Source organism: Eschrichtius robustus, chromosome 4, assembly GCF_028021215.1.
Source record: "Eschrichtius robustus isolate mEscRob2 chromosome 4, mEscRob2.pri, whole genome shotgun sequence".
Taxonomy (NCBI): Eukaryota; Metazoa; Chordata; class Mammalia; order Artiodactyla; family Eschrichtiidae; genus Eschrichtius; species Eschrichtius robustus.
Genome location: NC_090827.1, coordinates 151,354,365 through 151,374,963, shown reverse-complemented (window position 1 = coordinate 151,374,963; position 20,599 = coordinate 151,354,365). Strand labels below are relative to the sequence as shown.

The 20,599-nt window shown below is 41.5% G+C and overlaps 1 protein-coding gene across 1 annotated transcript in view; it reads right to left on the bottom strand.

Annotated features, from left to right (window-relative positions):
- POLN (DNA polymerase nu) overlaps positions 1-20,599 on the bottom strand; it is a 173,439-nt gene that overhangs the window by 82,070 nt on the left and 70,770 nt on the right. The window contains exons 14-16 of the mRNA XM_068543567.1: positions 16,275-16,331; positions 15,336-15,389; positions 14,649-14,714 (exon numbers count right to left, since the gene is read on the bottom strand). Coding sequence (XP_068399668.1) covers positions 14,649-14,714; positions 15,336-15,389; positions 16,275-16,331 — 177 coding nt within the window. The remainder of the gene's footprint in view (positions 1-14,648; positions 14,715-15,335; positions 15,390-16,274; positions 16,332-20,599) is intronic.

The window sequence follows — 20,599 nt, the reverse complement described above, 5'->3', positions numbered from 1 at the left end:
TATGCTGCGGGATCTAGGGGTGGAAAAGGTATCTAACAGAGGTAACGAGAACAAAGGCTCAAGGCAGGGGGAAGCACGAGGGGTCAAGCAATCATCAATCATATTGAAGTTATTACCCATAGTATGACAAAATCTTAATTTGGCTCCAATTCATATACCAAAAGGCTAGTACAAATGTGCTAATAAAATATTGGACATATATTTAGAAAAGTAAAGAAAACTAAGAGGAAAAAGTACTCACACAGGAGAGGTGGAGTCAAGATGGTGGACTAGGAGGACGTGGAATCCACGTCTCCTCACAACCAGGGCACCTACCAGGCACCGGTGGGGGACCACGGACAACTAAGGGGACGGAGGAACCCCCAGCGGCTGGGTAGGACGTGTGGCATGAGGGGGAGTGAGGAGGGAGGAGAAGTGGAGGCAGGAGGGGGCTGGCGCCCCTGAGGGGCGGCTGTGGGAGGGGAAGTGATCCCACACCTGAAGGGGGAAATTGGGGGACCACTGGGAGGGCAGAGGGTCAAAAGGGAGTGTGGCCAGGTTTCCCCTGCCCACTTGGGCCTCCAGGAGCCTGCTGAGATCCCGGTCCTGATCCTCTGCCCACCAAGGCCCCCTCCAGCTGCATGGGTCCTGAGGGAGTGGGAGGGAGGGAAGGGGGAGCCAAAGTAAAGGCCGGACCTCCAGGATGGGCACCCCTGAGGGGTGGCTGGGGGAGGGGAGGAGTTCCTACACCCAGCGGGACCCACCCACGGTTAGGGGTCCAGCGGGAATGGGGGAGACCCTAGGAGAGACAGTGGGGGAGGGGCGTGAAGGAATGGAAGGAAACGGGGCCCTCTGCTTTCCCTGTCCACTTAGGCACCGGGGAGCCTCTTGGGCACTTGGGACTAATCCTCTGCCCTCGGAGCCTCCCTCTTGCTGTGCAGAGCCCAAGCCCCTCCCCTACACCCCCACCCAGGGTCCCACCTCTACACTCCGAGACCCCCTCTGAGACCCCCTACAACGCACTGGGCCTAAACCCCACCCACACACCCTCACTCAGGGCCCTACCTCCAAACTCTGGAACTCCACACTCCAGAGGCCCTCCTTTCCATGTACTGCCTCTCCCCTTCCACGAGCAGGTCCTAAGCAGAGGCCCCGCCCCACGCTTGAACGTCACCCCCCACCTGCCTAGGCCCTGCCCCACCCTAAAGCCCACCCTTGCCTAAGTTACAACCCCACCTAAACTCTGCCCCCATAGCCAAGGCTTTCTTTTTTTTTTCTCTTTTCCTCTTTTAGATTGGGGTTCTGTTTTACCGTGTTGGTTCATTGTTATTGATTCATTTATATGTTTATTTTTTCTAAAAAATCTTTTATTTTTCTAATTTTATTTTATTCTTTATACTTTGTTATTGATCTGCTCCTTTTGGCTTGTTCCCCCCCTGTTTTTTTCTTTTTTCTGTTGTGGTTTTATTTTACCTTGTTGCAGTTGTTTCAATTATATTTTTATTTTTCCTAATATAGTTCTTATCTTTCTAATTTTATTTATTTTTATTCTTTGTTATTGTATTGCTCCTTTTTTTCCTTTTTTTTTTTTGTCACACCACACGGCTTGCGGGATCTTGGTTCCCAGGCTGTAGGTAGGGCCTGAGCTCCTGTGGTGGGAGCTCCGAGTCCAAACCACTGGACTAATAGAGAACCTCAGACCCCAGGGAATAGTAATTGGAGTGAGGCCTCCCGGAGGTCCTCATCTAAGCACCAAGACCCAGCTCTATCTAACTGTCTGCAAACTCCAGTGCTGGACACCTCAGGCCAAACAACCAGTAACACAGGAATACAGAACCACCCATCAAAACAACAACAAAAAAATGAAACGACAAAAAAATATGTTACAGACGAAGGAGCAAAGTAAAAACCTACAAGACCAAATAAATGAAGATGAAATAGGCAACCAACCTGAAAAAGAATTCAGAGTAATGATAGTAAAGATGATCCAAAATCTCGGAAACAGAATGGAGAAAATACAAGAAACACTGAACAAGGATCTAGAAGAACTAAAGAGCAAACAAACAGTGATGAAAAACACAATAACTGAAATTAAAAATACTCTAGAAGGAATCAATAGCAGAATAACTGAGGCAGAAGAACGGATAAGTGAGCTGGAAGATAAAATGGTAGAAATAACTGCCAGGGAGCAGAATAAAGAAAAAAGAATGAAAAGAATTGAGGACAGTCTCAGAGACCTCTGGGACAACATTAAACGCACCAACATTTGAATTATAGGGGTCCCAGAAGAAGAAGAGAAAAAGAAAGGGACTGAGAAAATATTTGAAGAGATTATAGTCAAAAACTTCCATAACATGGGAAAGGAAATAGTCAATCAAGTCCAGGAAGTGCAGAGAGTCCCATACAGGATAAACCCAAAGGGAAACATGCCAAGACACATATTAATCAAACTAACAAAAATTAAATACAAAGAAAAAATATTAAAAGCAGCAAGGGAAAAGCAACAAATAACATACAAGGGAATCCCCATAAGGTTAACAGCTGATCTTTCAGCAGAAACTCTGCAAGCCAGAAGGGAGTGGCAGGACATATTCAAAGTGATGAAAGGGAAAAACCTACAACCCAGATTACTCTACCCAGCAAGGATCACATTCAGATTCAATGGAGAAATTAAAACCTTTACAGACAAGCAAAAGTGAAGAGAATTCAGTACAACCAAACCAGCTTTACAACAAATGCTAAAGGAACTTCTCTAGGCAGGAAACACAAAAGAAGGAAAAGACCCACAAAATCAAACCCAGGGGCTTCCCTAGTGGCACAGTGGATGAGAGTCCGCCTGCCAATGCAGGGGACATGGGTTCGGGCCCTGGCCCGGGAGGATCGCACATGCCATGGAGCAACTAAGCCTGTGTGTCACAACTGCTGAGCCTGCACTCTAGAGCCCGCCAGCCACAACTACTGAAGCCCGCAAGCCACAACTGCTGAGGCCCATGTGCCTGGAGCCCGTGCTCCACAACGGGAGAGGCCACTGCAGTGAGAGGCCCGCACACTGCAGCGAGGAGTGGCCCCCACTTGCCACAACCAGGGAGAGCCCGCATGCAGCAGTGAAGACCCAACACAAGCAAAAATAATAAATAAATAAAATAAATAAATTTATTTTTTAAAAACCCAAATCAATTCAGAAAATGGTAACAGGAACATACATATCGATAATCACCTTGAATGTAAATGGATTAAATGCTCCAACCAAAAGACACAGACTGGCTGAATGGATACAAAAACAAGACCCTTATATATGCTGTCTACAAGAAACCCACTTCAGACCTAGGGACACATACAGACTGAAAGTGAGGGGATGGAAAAAGATATCCCATGCAAATGGAAATCACAGGAAAGCTGGAGTAGCAATACTCATATCAGAGAGAATAGACTTTAAAATAAAGACTGTTACAAGAGATAAGGAAGGACACCACAACGCTATGAGATTAGAAATCAATTACAAGAAAAAAACAGTAAAAAACACACACATGGAGGCTAAATAACCAAGAGATCACTGAAGAAATCAAAGAGGAAATCAAAAAATACCTAGAAACAAATGACAATGAAAACATGATGATCCAAAACCTATGGGACACAGCAAAAGCAGTTCTAAGAGGGAAGTTCATAGCAATTCAAGCTCACCTCAAGAAACAAGAAAAATCTCAATCAATAAAAATCAATAAACAATCTAATGTTACACCTAAAACAACTAGAAAAAGAAGGACAAAGAAAACCCCAAATTAGTAGAAGGAAAGAAATCATAAAGATCAGAGCAGAAATAAATGAAATAGAAACAAAGAAAACAATAGCAAAGATCAATAAAACTAAAAGCTGGTTCTTTGAGAAGATAAACAAAATCGATAAACCTTTAGCCAGACTCATCAAGAAAAAAAGGGAGAGGACTCAAATAAATAAAATTACAAATGAAAAGGAGAGATTACAATTAACACCGCAGAAATACAAAAGATCATAAGAGACTACTACAAGCAACTATATGCCAATAAAATGGACAACCTGAAAGAAATGGACAAATTCTTGGAAAAGTACTACCTTCCAAGATTGAACCAGGAAGAATTTGAAAATATAAACAGACCAATCACAGGTAATGAAATTGAAACTCTAATTAAAAATCTTCCAAACAAAAGTCCAGAACTGATGGCTTCACAGGCGAATTCTATCAAACATTTAGAGAAGAGTTAACATCTATCCTTCTCAAACTCTTTCAAAAAATTGCAGAGGGAGGGACACTCCCAAACTCGTTCTACGAGGCCACCATCACCCTGACACCAAAACCAGACAAAGATATCACAAAAAAAGAAAATTACAGACCAATATCACTGATGAACATAGACGTAAAAATCCTCAACAAAATACTAGTAAACTGAATCCAACAACACATTAAAAGGATCATACACCATGATCAAGTGGGATTTATCCCAGGGATGCAAGGATTCTTCAATATACACAAAACAATCAATGTGATACACCATATTAACAAATTAAAGAATAAAAACCATATGATCATCTCAATAGATGCAGAAAAAGCTTTTGACAAAATTCAACACCCATTTATGATAAAAACTCTCCAGAAAGTGTGCACAGAGGGAACCTACCTCAACGTAATAAAAGCCATATACGACAAACCCACAACAAACATCATTCTCAATGGTGAAAAACCGAAAGCATTTCCTCTAAGATCAGGAACAAGACAAGGATGTCCACTCTCACCACTATTATTCAACATAGTATTGGAAGCCTTAGCCACAGCAATCAGAGAAGAAAAAGAAATAAAAGGAATACAAATTGGAAAAGAAGAAGTAAGACTGTCACTGTTTGCCGATGACATGATACTACACATAGAAAATCCTAAAGATGCCACCAGAAAACTACTAGAACTAATCAATGAATTTGGTAAGGTTTCAGGATACAAAATTAATGTATAGAAATCTCTTGCATTCCTATACAATAACAACGAAAGATCAGAAAGAGAAATTAAGGAAACAATCCCATTTACCATCGCAACAAAAAGAATAAAAAAAGAATAAAACACCTAGGAATAAATCTACCTAAGGAGGCAAAAGACCTGTACTCAGAAAACTATAAAACACTGATGAAAGAAATCAAAGATAACATAAACAGATGGAGACATATACCATGCTCCTGGATTGGAAGAATCAATATTGTGAAAATGACTATACTACCCAAAGCAATCTACAGGTTCAATGCAATGCCTATCAAATTACCAATGGCATTTTTCACAGAACTAGAACAAAAAATTTTACAATTTGTATGAAAACACAAAAGACCCTGAATAGGGCTTCCCTGGTGGCACAGTGGTTGAGAATCTGCCTGCCAATGCAGGGGACACAGTTTCAAGCCCTGGTCTGGGAAGATCCCACATGCCGTGGAGCAACTGGGCCTGTGAGCCACAACTACTGAGCCTGCACGTCTGGAGCCTGTGCTCCGCAACAAAAGAGGTCGCGGTAGTGAGAGGCCTGTGCACTGCGATGAAGAGTGGCCCCTGCTTGTCGCAAGTAGAGAAAGCCCTTGCACAGAAACGAAGACCCAACACAGCCATAAATAAATAAATAATGGCGTTCCTTTTAAAAAAAAAAAAAAAAAAGACCCTGAATAGCCAAAGCAATCTTGAGAAAGAAAAACGGAACTGGAGGGATCAGGCTCCCTGACTTCAGACTATACTACAAAGCTACAGTAATCAAGACAGTATGGCACTGGCACAAAAACAGAAATATAGATCAATGGAACAGGATAGAAAGCCCAGAGATAAACCCACGCACATATGGTCACCTTATCTTTGACAAAGGAGGCAAGAATATACAATGGAGAAAAGACAGCCTCTTCAATAAGTGGTGCTGGGAAAACTGGATAGCTACATGTAAAAGAATGAAATTAGAACACACCCTAATACCATACACAAAAATAAACTCAAAATGGATTAAAGACCTAAATGTAAGGCCAGACACTGTAAAACTCTTAGAGGAAAACATAGGCAGAACACTCCATGACATCAACCAGAGCAAGATCCTTTTTGACTCACCTCCTAGAGAAAGGGAAATAAAAACAAAAATAAACAAATGGGACCTAATGAAACTTAAAAGCTTTTGCACAGCAAAGGAAACCATAAACAAGGTGAAAAGACAACCCTCAGAATGGGAGAAAATATTTGCAAATGAAGCAACTGACAAAGGATTAATCTCCAAAATATACAAGCAGCTCATGCAGCTCAATATCAAAAAAACAAACAAACCAGTCCAAAAATGGGTGGAAGACCTAAATAGACATTTCTCCAAAGAAGATATACAGATTGCCAACAAACACATGAAAGGATGCTCAACATCAATAATCATTAGAGAAATGCAAATCAAAACCACAATGAGGTATTACCTCATACTGGTCAGAATGGCCATCATCAAAAAATCTACAAACAATAAGTGCTGGAGAGGGTGTGGAGAAAAGGGAAACCTCTTGCACTGTTGGTGGGAATGTAAATTGATACAGCCACTATGGAGAACAGTATGGAGGTTCCTTAAAAAACGAAAAATAGAACTACCATATGACCCAGCAATCCCACTACTGGGCATATACCCAGAGAAAACCATAATTCAAAAAGGGTCATGTACCACAATGTTCATGCAGTACTATTTACAATAGCCAGGACATGGAAGCAACCTAAGTGTCCATGAACAGATGAATGGATAAAGAAGATGTGCCACATATATACAATGGAATATTGCTCAGCCATAAAAAGAAACGAAATTGAGTTATTTGTAGTGAGGTGGATGGACCTAGAGTCTGTCATACAGAGTGAGGTAAGTCAGAAGGAGAAAAACAAATACCGTATGCTAACACACATATACGGAATTTTAAAAAGCGATACTGATGAACCTAGTGGCAGGGCAGGAGTAAAGACGCAGATGTAGAGAACAGACTTGAGGGCACAGGGGGGAAGGGGAAGCTGGGACAAAGTGAGAGAGTAGCACTAACATATATACACTACCAAATGTAAAGTGGATGGCTAGTGGGAAGCAGCTGCACAGCACAGCGAGATCAGCTCGGTGCTTTTTGACTACCTAGAGGGGTGGGATAGGGAGGGTGGGAGGGAGGCTCAAGAGGGAGGAGGTACGGGGATATATGTATACATATAGCTGATTCACTTTGTTATACAGCAGAAACTAACACAACACTGTAAAGCATTTATACTCCAATAAAGATGTGAAAAAAAAAAAAAGGTTCACAAAGGAACTAAAGAAAAAATCCAGCTAAATAATGGCTGGATTTTAACATTTCCAATCAATACATTTTTAAAACTGTAACATTAAAAAAATTTTTTTAAACACTAACCTAGAAGAATGAGGACTCTGGATACTAGAGAATTCATAAAAGTACGATGTGAAAGGTCAGATATTTTGAATTACAAAATGTTGATAAATTCTGAGCCAGTACCGCGAATGGCACTGCAGTGAAATGAAGGCATTGACAAAAACTGGCCTTGTCGATGTGGAAACATTAGAAGGGACATCTAAAGCCATGCCTGATAAGGAGGTATTAGATGATGAAGAGATGGTAAGAATGCGGCTCCTGGCAGGTGCTCGGCACCTTCCCAGGAGATGGTCTTGTAAAAACACAATAGGCATGAGAGGGACGCATGAAACAGACTGACAGGCATGACCCCTGAAGTATTGGAGTCAGGGGAAGAGGGGAATCTAGACCAACAGGAGACTCATGACCAATTCAGGCCAGGGACAAAGGCGTGATGGTCCAGCACGGGGAAGGGTTTGGCCCCCATCATCAACACGCTGCCATCTCGATGATGTCCTGAACCAGGTGACCCTGAGACACTGGAAGACGACTTGAGAGTGGATCACACGTCCAGTTTTTCATTCAATAAAAACTTGGCGCCTACCGTGTTCCAGGTACAGAGCCAGGCCTGGAAATAGTCAGTGAAGCAGGCGGGAAAGGTCCCTGTTCTCATGAAATTTACAATCCAGTGAGGTACACAGAAGTAAACAGGCAGTTAAAACACAATGTAATAAGCATCACGAAGGGGGAGTTCGGGGACTACCTCAGAGGGACACGAGACTGACGTTCTGATAAAGCAAATACTGATTAATGTACTCTCCGAGGAGAAGAGGACAGAAAGAATACAGGGTTTTAGGTGGATTAAAAATTATTAGATGGGAGCTTCTACTTCCACCTGGGAAGTATACAATTGAAAAGCACCCTAATAATTAGAAAAGACAGATAATCTATAAAATCATCATTTTCTTGAGCCCAGCAGAGAGCTGAGTATCCAGCAGAGAACTGATGAGTGCATGCCTGTGAGCAAACTACCAAAGGCTGGGAAAAAGCCATCTAAAGGGGTTGGAAACTGTGTACAACACTCACACAGGGCCAGGAAAGTCTCCTGTTCCCACCAGCCATTCTTTTTTTTTTTTAAGCTCTTTTATTTATTTATTTATTCATTCATTCATTCATTCATTCATTCATTTATTTATTTATTTATACTTTGGCTGCACCAGGTCTTAGTTGTGGCATGTGGGATCTTTTAGTTGAGGCATACAGGCTTCTTAGTTGTGGTATGTGGACTTCTTAGTTGCAGTATGCAGACTCTTTAGTTGCAGCATGCAAACTCTTAGTTGCGGCATGCATGCAGAATCTAGTTCCCCAACCAGGGATTGAATCCCGGCCCCCCGCATTGGGAGAGTGGAGTCTTACCCACTGGACCACCAGGGAAGTCCCCCATCAGCCATTCTTAGAAAACTCATAATCTATAGACAATAGGTAGAATACCCGGAAGGTCTTTCCTCAGGGATGGGGAATAATTAGTTTTATAAGAAGCACTTCTCTGGGCCTGCCCAACAAATCATAAAACCAAGACCAGAAAGGAACAAACTGTTTCCAAGTAACCTAACCCAGAGCAAAGCTCAGGATATTTACAGGAATGCATAAAGGTCCATCACCCAATAACGTAAAATCCACAAGGTCTGGTATCCAAACAAAGACGACCATGCATACAAGGAAGCAGGAAAATGGAGTCCTAATTAGAGTAATCATCTACTGAAACTAACCTATAATGGACACAGATGTTGAAATTACAGACAAGGACATTAAAACAGTTATTACAACTGTATCCAATATATTAAAGATGAAGTAGAGAAATGGATGGCATGAAAAAGATCCAAAGTAAATTTCTAGAAATGAAAACTGTAACATATAATTAACGTGGAAAAGATACTCAATGGGATTAACAACAGATTTGACAGGACAAAAGAAAAGATTAGTGAACTATAGGATATAACAATAGAAACTGTCCGAATTGAAACAGGAAAAATATCCAAGGAAAAGAGGAAAAATGAGTTTCAGTGAGCTATGGGACAAATACAAGTGACCTCCTATATGTAATTATAAATGGAGTTCCCAGAGGAGAGGAGAGAGAAGGAACACAAAAGTACATGAGTAAATAATTGCCAATAATTTTCCAAATTTGATTAAAATTATAAACCCACAGATCCAAGAAACTGAAACATAGAAACATGAAAAAATTACACCGAGGTACATCATAATCAAATTTTTCAAAAGTAGTGATTAAGAGAAAATGCTAAAAACAGCCAGAAAAAAAAGACACATTACAGATGGAGAAACGAAGATAATGATGACAGATATCTCAGCAGAAACAATGAGAGAAGAGAGTGAAGTCACATCTTCGAAGTATTGAAAGAAAAAACTTTCAACTGAGAATTTGAGAATTTTATACCTCACAAAAATAACTTTTAAAAACAAAGGTGAAATAGAGATATTTTCAGACCTACGAACGCTGAAAGAATTCATCAACAGCAAACTCACAGTATAAGAAACGTTAAAGAGTATCCTTTAGGCAGAAGGAAAATGATACCAAGTAGAAATCTGGATGTACACAAGGAAATGAGGAGCACTGAAAATTTACATGGGCAAATATTCAAGATTTTTCTTATTATTTAAATCTACTTAAAAGATATGGACTATTTAAACAAAAATAAAGTATATTGTGGAATTTATAACTTATGTATAAAGTAAAATAAAAGACAATCATAGCACAAAGGCCAGGAGGAGAAATGGGACTGTACTAGTGTAAGGTTCTTATACAATATTATATGTGGGATGACACAACAACTTGAAGATAGACTGTGGTAAGTTAAAGTTGTAGGCTGCGAACCCTAAATTAACCACTAAAATAACAAAACAAAGCGTTACAGCTAATACATCAAAAAAGATAAAAGAGAATCATTAAAAAACTCAATCCAAAAGAAGGCAGAAAAAGAGGAAAAGGGGAACAAAGAACAATTGGGATAAATATAAAACACATAGCAAGATAATAAACTTAAATCTAATCCTATGAATAATCACAATAAATGTAAATGGACTGATAAGAACCTGCTGTATAGAAAAATAAATAAAATAAAATTCAAAGAAAATGTAAATGGACTGAACATCCTAATCAAAAGGCAGATATTATCAAAATGGATAAAAAAGCAAGACCAACTATATACTTCCTACAATAAATGTACTTTATATATAATGAGATAGTTTAAAAGTAAAAGGATGGAAAATGCCCTGCTAACACTAGTCAAAAGAAAACTGCAGTGGCTATTTTAACATTAATATTAAATTACATTTTTATTAATTTTATTATTTCTAAAATTATCTTTGATGTATTTTGCTAATTATTTTTAAATTAATATTAGACAAAATATATTTCAGAGCAAATAAATATTACCAGGGATAAAAAGGGCATTTCATAGAAATAAAAAGGTAAATTCATCAGGCGGACAAAATCCTTAATGTTTCTGCTCCTTATAAAAGAGCAAAAACTACAAGGATATAGAAGAGGTAGAACTGCAAGGAGAAAAAGAAAATTCCACAGTTGTGCTGCAGACTTCAATACCCTTCTCTCGGGGCTTCCCTGGTGGTGCAGTGGTTGAGAATCCGCCTGCCAATGCGGGGGACACGGGTTCGAGCCCTGGTCTGGGAGGATCCCACGTGCCACGGAGCAACTGGGCCCGTGAGCCACAACTGCTGAGCCTGCGCGTCTGGAGCCTGTGCTCCGCAACGGGAGAGGCCGCGATAGTGAGAGGCCCGCGCACCGCGATGAAGAGTGGCCCCCGCTCGCCGCATCTAGAGAAAGCCCTTGCACAGAAACGAAGACCCAACACAGCCAAAAATAAATAAATTAATTAATTTTAAAAAAAATTTAAAAAAAAAATACCCTTCTCTCAACAACGGATTGAACAATCAGACAGAAAACCAGCAGGGATATAGTAGACTTGGACAGCACCATCAACCAACTTGATCTAATTTGTATTTATAAAACATTCCACCCACATTAACAGAATGAACATTCTTTTCAAGTGCACATGGAACAGTTACCAAGATAGACCATTTTCTGGGCAAGAAAACAAGTCTGAATAAATTTAAAAGCATTCAAGCCATGCAGAGTATATCCTTTGACCACAGTGAAATTACATTAGAGATCAGTAACAGTTAGATAACTGGAAAATCACCAATTACTTGGAAACTAAGTAACAAACTTCTAAATAGCCCATGGGTCAAAGAAGACATACTAGAAAAGATTCTGAACTAAATGAAAGTGAAATACAACATACCAGAATTTACTGAATGCCAGAAAGCAGTACCTGGGAGTAAATTTCTATCACTGAATGCCTATATCAGGTGATGGAAGAAATTTTCACATATTGAGGTTTGGAGAAGTCATCCTGGCTTACACACGATTTGGCCTGAACTTTATGCTAACTAGCACAGCCTGTCTTATGGCCTGTCAAATAGGCATTGTACATCTGCTTTAACCAGTACAGAAAAGAATGCATTTAGAAATCAAAACGGGGTAACTGTGGTTCAGGCATCCAGGATGAAGTTGGGTGGCCAGTGTGGATGTGGTTTCAGACACATTCCTACATCACTGAGAATGTGAATTTCCTGAACTGTATAAAACTCAAGGACACCATCAGCCATTCTCAAAACCACATCTGCTAGCAGCTGCCAGCTGCAACCTTATGGTCTCAAGGTCCCCCCCCAACCCCCGCTTGCAACTATGCAACCATTTCAGACCCCAACCAATCAGTGCTAAACAAGCACCCTTACTTCTTGCCACATCCAATTATAATTCCCGATAGACAACTCACGTAACTAACTGTAACCTTGAGTTTTTTGCCTTCATACACCTCCCCCATTTTGTAGTCTGACAGAACACAACTCAAGTGCTTCTTGAATCTGTGTCTCCTGGGCTATAGTCCTCAGTTTGGGTCAAATAAAACTCTTTTCTATTCCTATTTTACATTGTTAATTAATTATTTCCATTGACATCAGGAAAGAAGAAAGATGGTCCCAATTCCAAGAGGGACATGGAGAAACAGGGCATTTATTTTAAAATAACCCACAGGGATGTAATGTGCAGCACAGGGAATATAGTCAATAATATTGTGATAACGCCGTACGGTGTGTAATGTTAAAATATCAAATCACTATGTAGTGCACCTAAAACTAATATAATATTGCAAGTTAACTATACTTCAATTTTTAAAAAAGGTGAAACAGGACCCTGTCAGAGGAACTGCAGGGATTCCACGAGCTGTTGCTGAGAGAGAAAAGCGAGAGGCAGAAAAATAAAATTCTAATTCTGTAAAATAAGAATGACAAAGTCATTTCGTGTCTCTCTCTCTCTCTCTATATATATATGTATAGATACATATGGGTCTGTATAAGATTTTATTATAAGTCTGGAGGAAAATATGGATGTACACACTCTAGGCTGCTAACATGAGCTTCCAATGGCACTGGGCCTGAGGGTAAGGGGCTGAGATATGGGTGTGGTGAGGGAGTGTCTGCAATAAAAAAAACATGTATGATATAATCCCAGTCATGTACGTGTGTGTGTGCACGTGTGAGTGCATGCACATACGTGTGTGCATAAAGAAATAGAGTATGGTCACTAAAATGTTAATGATGTGGCATTTCAGGTGACTTTTACTTTGTCATTTATGTTTTTATCTATTGTTTGAATTCTTTAGAATTATATATTATTTGTATAATGGAAAAGCCATTTTAAGTATAGCAAACATTATACTTTAAAAATTAAGGGGCAAAAGAAAAACGGAGAAAAAGAATTCAGTATTTTACAAAGGGTTGATCTTTATTATATAAAGAGCTTTTCCATACCTATAGAAAAAAATATACATCCTCCAGAGACATGTGCAAAATGACATGAACAGACAACTCACAGAAAAATAACTTTTATATAGTCAACCTCACTTAATGTTTAAAGGAACAGATATTTAAAGATCAAGCCATGAACTAGTAATCAAAATGAAGACTCCCTGTACTGGCAAGGATGTAGGGAACCAAACATTTTACAAATAGATTGGGAACGTAAAACTTTTTTTTCTCTGGAGGACAATTTGGCAAGGGAAAGCCTTAAAAATACACATATACTTTGACTCAGCAGTTCCATCTCCAGGAATTTATGCTATGGAAATCAACAGAAAAACATACCAAAAATATTTGTACAAGTAAGTTTATGGCACATATAAAATAATTAAAACTGAAAACGATCTAAATGACCCTCAATAGGGACAGCCACTAAGTAGAGTACAATGCAGTTGTTAAAATGATGATGTACATTTTGAGTCAAAGGTGGGGGCCAAATGCACACATGATGTTTATCTCCTTTTTCAAAAAATTCAATTGAAATAACAGAAAAATAAATAAGTAAAACTACAGCATCCCAGAAAACCTGGGAGGAGTGCTACCCGCAAGCCAGAGACGTGAGAAATTTCTGGAAGAGAATAAAGCTCAGCAAGAGATAATCTGGAGAGGACACAGGTGCGAGTCCTGGTCCGGGAAGATCCCACATGCCACAGAGCAACTGAGCCCATGAGCTGCAACTACTGAGCCCGTGTTCCACAACTACTGAAGCCTGTGCACCTAGAGCCCGTGCTCCACAACAAGAGAAGCCACCGCAATGAGAAGCCCGCGCACTGCAACGAAGAGTAGCCCCTGCTCGCCACAACTAGAGAAAGCCCGCGCAGCAACAAAGACCCAACGCAGCCAAAAAAAAAAAGAGAGATAATCTGGGGAAGCCACCTGTCCAGTACAAATCTGAAAATGAAGAATGGGGTGGGAAGAGGTGTCTGTCCCTCCTGCCCTCAGCACCAGAGTGCGTGACTCTCTGGACGTGAAGACCCCCCCCCCCACTAACTCAACACTTCACACGTGTAGTGTCCTGATCCCCCACTAAGTGCCCAAAACATAGTACGTGCTACTAGAGAATGGACTTGAGGATACGGGGAGCGGGAAGGGTAAGCTGGGACAAAGTGAGAGAGTGGCATGGACATATATACACTACCATAAAAATTAAAAAACACACACACACACACACAAAAAAAAAAAAACCATAGTATGTGCTAAATGAACATTGGCTGAATCAATAAACAGAAAAAACTCCACAGCCTATCAGTATGGGGTCTCCTCTTACAAACAAAAAGTGCACAGGCAAACACACATCTAGGCAAAACTGCAGTCCCGACACAGAAACAGGCATTTAACAAGAGCTAACTTACAGGATGCTTGGCTGACAGTCTTCCGGTCACGGTTCCAGTCTGGTTCCACGCGGAGGAAATGGAGCCCTTTATCAGTTGGAAAGAATCAGCTCATGCTCTGACAGTGCCGTGTGAAGTCACAAACACGCGGGCCCCTCAGCACACAAGGCTCACTGCTCCCATCCAGAGAACCAGGAGCCACGGGCCCTAAACTCCCAACCCAAATGTCCTTGGGGTTACAAACTCCTGCATGTGATCAGGGTGAAGGAGATTCTCCCCCAGGCTGTGCAGAAGCTGCAGTAGGACACGTGGGCTGACACGCCGTGGGGGGGTGGTTCTCAGCGTGGACTCAAGGTGGGGCTGTGCACCCCAGACCGGGGCTGTCACTTGCTGTGTGGCCGCAGACAAGTCACAGAACACCTCTGACTGCAGACTCCTCATGCATGAACTAAAACAACATGCCCCTCAAATGACTACGGAAAAGAGATGCAATAACAGATGTGAAAGCACGTGGTCAGCAGTAGAGCTTCCACATGAATATGAGATTTTAAGGTATAATGTCAACTTATGCTATAGACCTAAATGATAACAAAATCATGGTTCATAGTTTCAAGAATATTAGATTATTTAAAGAAATTCTACATGTATCTGAACCCATGTGTAAACCATATTCCCAATCATGATATCTTTTTTCTTAGCTTTAGTTACCTTTTTCATGCAAGCTAGCAATCCATCTACAAAGGTTGACTTGATCTTGTGAACCTAGATTACAAGACAAAAGTAATCACTTTCTGTGTTTAAGTGTTTAAATTAGGAACAAGTGTCAAAGCAGTGTCTCACAGAATGCTGGGCATGTGTCACTGATGTCACCTCAGCTGACTCCAGGAGGCCCTGAAATGGCCTTACGTGGTGCCCAGAATTAAATAACAATGACCAACAGAGAAAGACGTCACCCTACCCCTTTTAAAATAAACTTTGTCCTGGAATAATTCTTTTTACAGAAAAGTTGCAAAGATAAAGGGAGAGTTCCCAAGTCCCGGCATCCAGTGTCCCCCGTGGGGCCTCTTTTAGTTCAGGTGCTACCATTTACCCACCCCCCCAACCCCACGCACACACAGCTGCCCAGCCCTAACAAGGACAGCAGTAAATAACGATGGTCCAAGCGGCAGCAAGTCATACCTGTGAACAGACAGCAGGTATGTGAACGGGAAAAACAGGAGGAGCCAGAAGCATAGCTAGAGAGAGGGGCATGTCCATAAGTCAGTAAGTGTCAATGCGAGACGATAAAACACCACCAGGCCGGGAGAGGGAGGAGGCTTGTGGGACAGGCTTCTGAACTCGGCGCTGATGGAAGCCTAAGTCTCACTGTGGCCACACAAGGATGACACACCAAATACTTCCTTCAGAATTTTTGTTTGTCCTCTTCCATTTACGACTCCTCAGATTCACAGCAGGGCTGTTTGTAGACCTGAGGAATATCATGTCTGGTACAAGAAGCAGTGCTAATGTGAGGTCAACGTGAACAAACTGCATTCCCTTTAGGACAGTCAGGGCTACTTCAGTGATGATGGATTTTGTGAACAGAGACGGTGCCATATGGGCCCCCTTCATTACCAATTTATTGACAAAAAAAAAAATCTAACTTACCTGCCTATATTCCAAAATTATTTTGGGTAATGGATGAAGGTCTTGCAGAGCATTTAACTAAAAAATAAGAATAAATATCACCAATATAATTCCTTCATTTAGTTTTAACATTTCAAACACTTATTTTCAGCTGGAAAAGTCCTAATAATAAATGGTCTATCTTGAGCATATTTTCCAAGATGAAGACTCATAATAAACACAGTTTATCAAGTGTCTTAATTTTAATCCCTTACAGAATCATTATTGTACACTTGGGAGCTAAAGGCACTTCACATGAGCTCGGAAATAAGATTCCTCTTGAGATTTAAATTCCTGAAATCTAAATCCAGGGCATGTAAAATACCATGTAGGACAGTAAACTAGGAAAATGCCTACAAATGTGTAACTCAGTAGTTTAGGAACACCCAACATCTGAATCACAGTTATCTGAGCATAAAGTCGGGGAGGTAACACTGGAATATGACTATGGGTTTTAAATTTAATTTTAGAAAGTCAAAATACAACATACATAAAGTACAAGATCATGTAAACACGGTTTGTTAAATTATCACAAAAAGAACACACCTGGGTACTGCCACCCAGAGGGAACAACCCAGGTTCCCAAGCAGGCCTCTGGCCCTCCCCCAGAGGTAACCAGCCCCCTGGCCTCCACCAGCAAGACCACTTATTCCAGTTTTTGAGCTTTGTATCAATGGAATAGGATAGGTACTCTTTGTGCGTGGCTTCTTTTGTTCAACATTCTGGTTTTAAGGTTGGTCCTTGGTGTATGATTTACTTGCACTGCTATATGGAATTATTTGAATGCAGGACAGTTATTTATCCATTCCACCCCTGATGGACATGTGTGCTGTTTCCACTGCAGGGCTATTACAAAGAGTGCTGCTGTGAACATTCTGGTACACAGATTTTGGTTAACACACATCCACATTTCTGTTGAACACGTACGTAAAGAGGAGAGCGGCTGCTGGGTCACCTGTAGCAGAGCTGACACCAGCCAGTTCTCCAAGGTAAACACAATGGTTTTTGCCCCCATCAGCAGCGCATGAAAGTCCTCCTTGTTCCACATCTTTGCCAACACATGTTCTCCTAGGTCTTAATTTTAGCTATTCTGGCAGATGTGAAGTGACATTTCAATGTAGTTTTAGTGTGTATTTCCCTGACTAATAAAGTCAGACATGATTCAAATGTTTATTGACTAATTGTATATCTCCTTTCATTAAACCCTGTTCATGTTGTTGGGGTTTTTTTTTGTCATTTAAAACGTTGGTTTGTATGTCTTTTTCTTCTTGATTTGTAGGAATTTGTTTTTCTGGACAGGGTTTTCTTTAGTTGGCTATATTTAGTGGAAATATCTTCTACCCCTCTGTGGGTTGTTCTTTTATTTGTTTAATAGTGTCTTTTTTATTTATTTATTTTTTAAAATTTTATTTACTTTTGGCTGCGTTGGGTCTTTGTCGCTGCACAGGGGCTTTCTCTAGTTGGGGCGAGCGGGGGCTACTCTTTGCTGCAGATGCGCGGGCTTCTCATTGCGGTGGCTTCTCTTGTTGTGGAGCACGGGCTCTAGGCGCTCAGGCTTCAGTAGTTGTGGCGCACGGGCTCAGTAGTTGTGGCTCGTGGGCTCTAGCTCGTAGGCTCAGTTGTTGTGGTGCACAGGCTTAGTTGCTCTGCGGAATGTGGGATCTTCCCGGACCAGGGATCGAACCCGTGTCCCCTGCATTGGCAGGCAGATTCATAACCACTGCGCCCACCAGGGGAGTCCAATAGTGTCTTTTCATAAATGGAAATTCTTAATTTTACTATTGCCCAATTGATCAATCTCTTCCTTTATGGTTGATGCATCTTGTGTCCTGTTTAAGGATGTTTAACTACCTCAGGGCCTTGAAGATATTCTCTTATGGTATCTTCTACAATCTTTGTTTTACTTTTTATATTTAGATATACAATTCATTTGAAATTTATTTTTGTATATGGTGTGAAACAGGGGTCAAGATGCACTGGCCCCTTATGTAATGAGCCCTCCCTCTCAGAGAACATGCACTTTATACACACATGTGCAGGTCTGTTTGTAGATTCCCTATCCTGGACCATTGGTCTATTTGCTTATCCTTGAATTGACACTACTTTGTACTGATTAATTAATTCCTCATAATTTCTATTGCTTCAATGATTAGTCTTGATATCCAATAGACTAAGTCCTTCAATAGTGCTTCTTCCCAAGATTATCTTGGCTCTTCTTAGTTTTTTGCATTTCCATACAAATTTGGGATTCAGCTTGCCAATTTCTACCACAAGTTCCTGCTAGGGTGTTAGTTAGGATCATTTTGAATCTATAAATCAACTTGGGGGAGAACTGATGACATAACTTTAATGTACTAGCGTGAGCCACGGAACTGCATCACTCTCTATTTAATGGACTGAGGTCACGGAGTCTTGGCCAGCCATAGGAACATAAACAGGAGGGCCAACACTGGTGTTCTCGGAGCAGGCTCTACCCAGGGGGAGGACTCCTGCCTCGGTGTAATCCAGAACTGCAGTTTCTCAGAAAAGTTATCCCTAGCGGGATGAAAGTGCAGGAAAATACTTAGCCAAGAAAACTGCTTAAGATCAACTAACTCTCTTTATCCTGATACCTTACTCACAAAATAACTTTCTAACCACAGTCTCCCTGTATATCTCGAATCGAGCTGTCTGAGAACACTTGAAAAGGATGAAGTGTTTGATCTCATAACGCCCTGGATAAAGCCCTGCCGCGCTGGTTCATGATCAGAGGCAGAGTGCCGTGGCCGTTGCCGCTCTACAAGCTTTATCAAACGCTCCCTCTGTTGGCTCCTGACCCCACATTCTTCTCAGCTCCCTTCTCTCTCTGTGGTCGTTCCATAGCCTCCGCTTGGCACCACTTCTCTCTCTGACCCCTAAATGTCAGTTTCTCAGAGTTCAGTTCTGTGGTTATCAGTGCTGGCTGCTTCTAGAATCAGCAGGGGAGCTTCAAAAACATGTCTGGGGCTTCCCTGGTGGCGCAGTGGTTAAGAATCTGCCTGCCAATGCAGGGAACATGGGTTTGAGCCCTGGTCCCGGAAGATCCCACATGCCACGGAGCAACTAAGCCCGTGCGCCACAACTACTGAGCCTGCACTCTAGAGCCCGCGAGCCACAACTGCTGAAGCCCTCGCGCGCCATAACTGCTGAAGCCTGCACGCCTAGAGCCCGTGCTCTGCAACAAGAGAAGCCACCACGATGAGAAGCCCACGCACCACAACGAAGAGTAGCCCCCGCTCGCCGCAACTAGAGAAAGACCACATGCAGCAACAAAGACCCAACTCAGCCAATAAATAGATAGATAGATAGATAGATAGATAGATAGATAGATAGATAGATAGATAAGACATTATTAAGCAAGACTAATCCATAAAAAACCAAAAAAAATGTCCAGACTGGGCCATGCAGCCCACAGACTGATTCTGTGGATCAGTTGTGGGCCTGGGCATGAGTGTTTTCCCAAAGCTCCTGCCAGGGTAGAGGACCACCATCCCAGGGCCAACTACTTCCAGGTGTGCATCTCTAGCACAGGACTTCTCCTCACAGACCCAACTGCTCTGTATCGATGTTTTGTGCACACATCTGTCTTCACATGTCCAAGGCTGGACACTTGACCCCCAGCCCCCGTAAACTGTTCCTCTCTTGGTTTTCCTTGGGCAGTGGCCATCACTATCTGCTCAGGTGCACAACTAAGGAAACCAGGAATTATTCTGCATTCACACTCATGTGAACTCACACTCAGAGAAGCTCCTTTCTGTTCTCAAAATGCTCTGAGCATGTGTCTGCTCTGCTCCATTCTCACTGCCATCGCCTGGACGCTGAGCCAGCAGTGCCCACACTGCAGCGACAGCCTATTAATGGGACTCCTCCATTCTCCAACCAGTGACGAGAGTGGTCTTTTTAAAACATAGCTAACGCCTGTCAGAACGGCCACAATCCAGGACACCGACACCACCACATGCTGGCAAGGATGTGGAGCAACAGGAATTTTCATCGCTGCTGGTGGGAATGCAGAATGGTGCAGCCACACTGGAAGACAGTTTGGTGGTTTCTTACAAAACTAAATATACTTTTACCATACAATTCAGAAATCAGGCTATTTATTTACTCAAATAAGATGGAAACTTATGTCCACGTGAAAACCTGCACACAAATGTTTTACAGCAGCTTTATTCATAGCTGCTAAAACTTGGAAGCACCCAAGATATCCTTCAATAGGTGAATAGATAAATAAAACTGTGGTCCATCCAGACAATGGAATATGATTCTGTGCTAGAAAGAAATGAGCT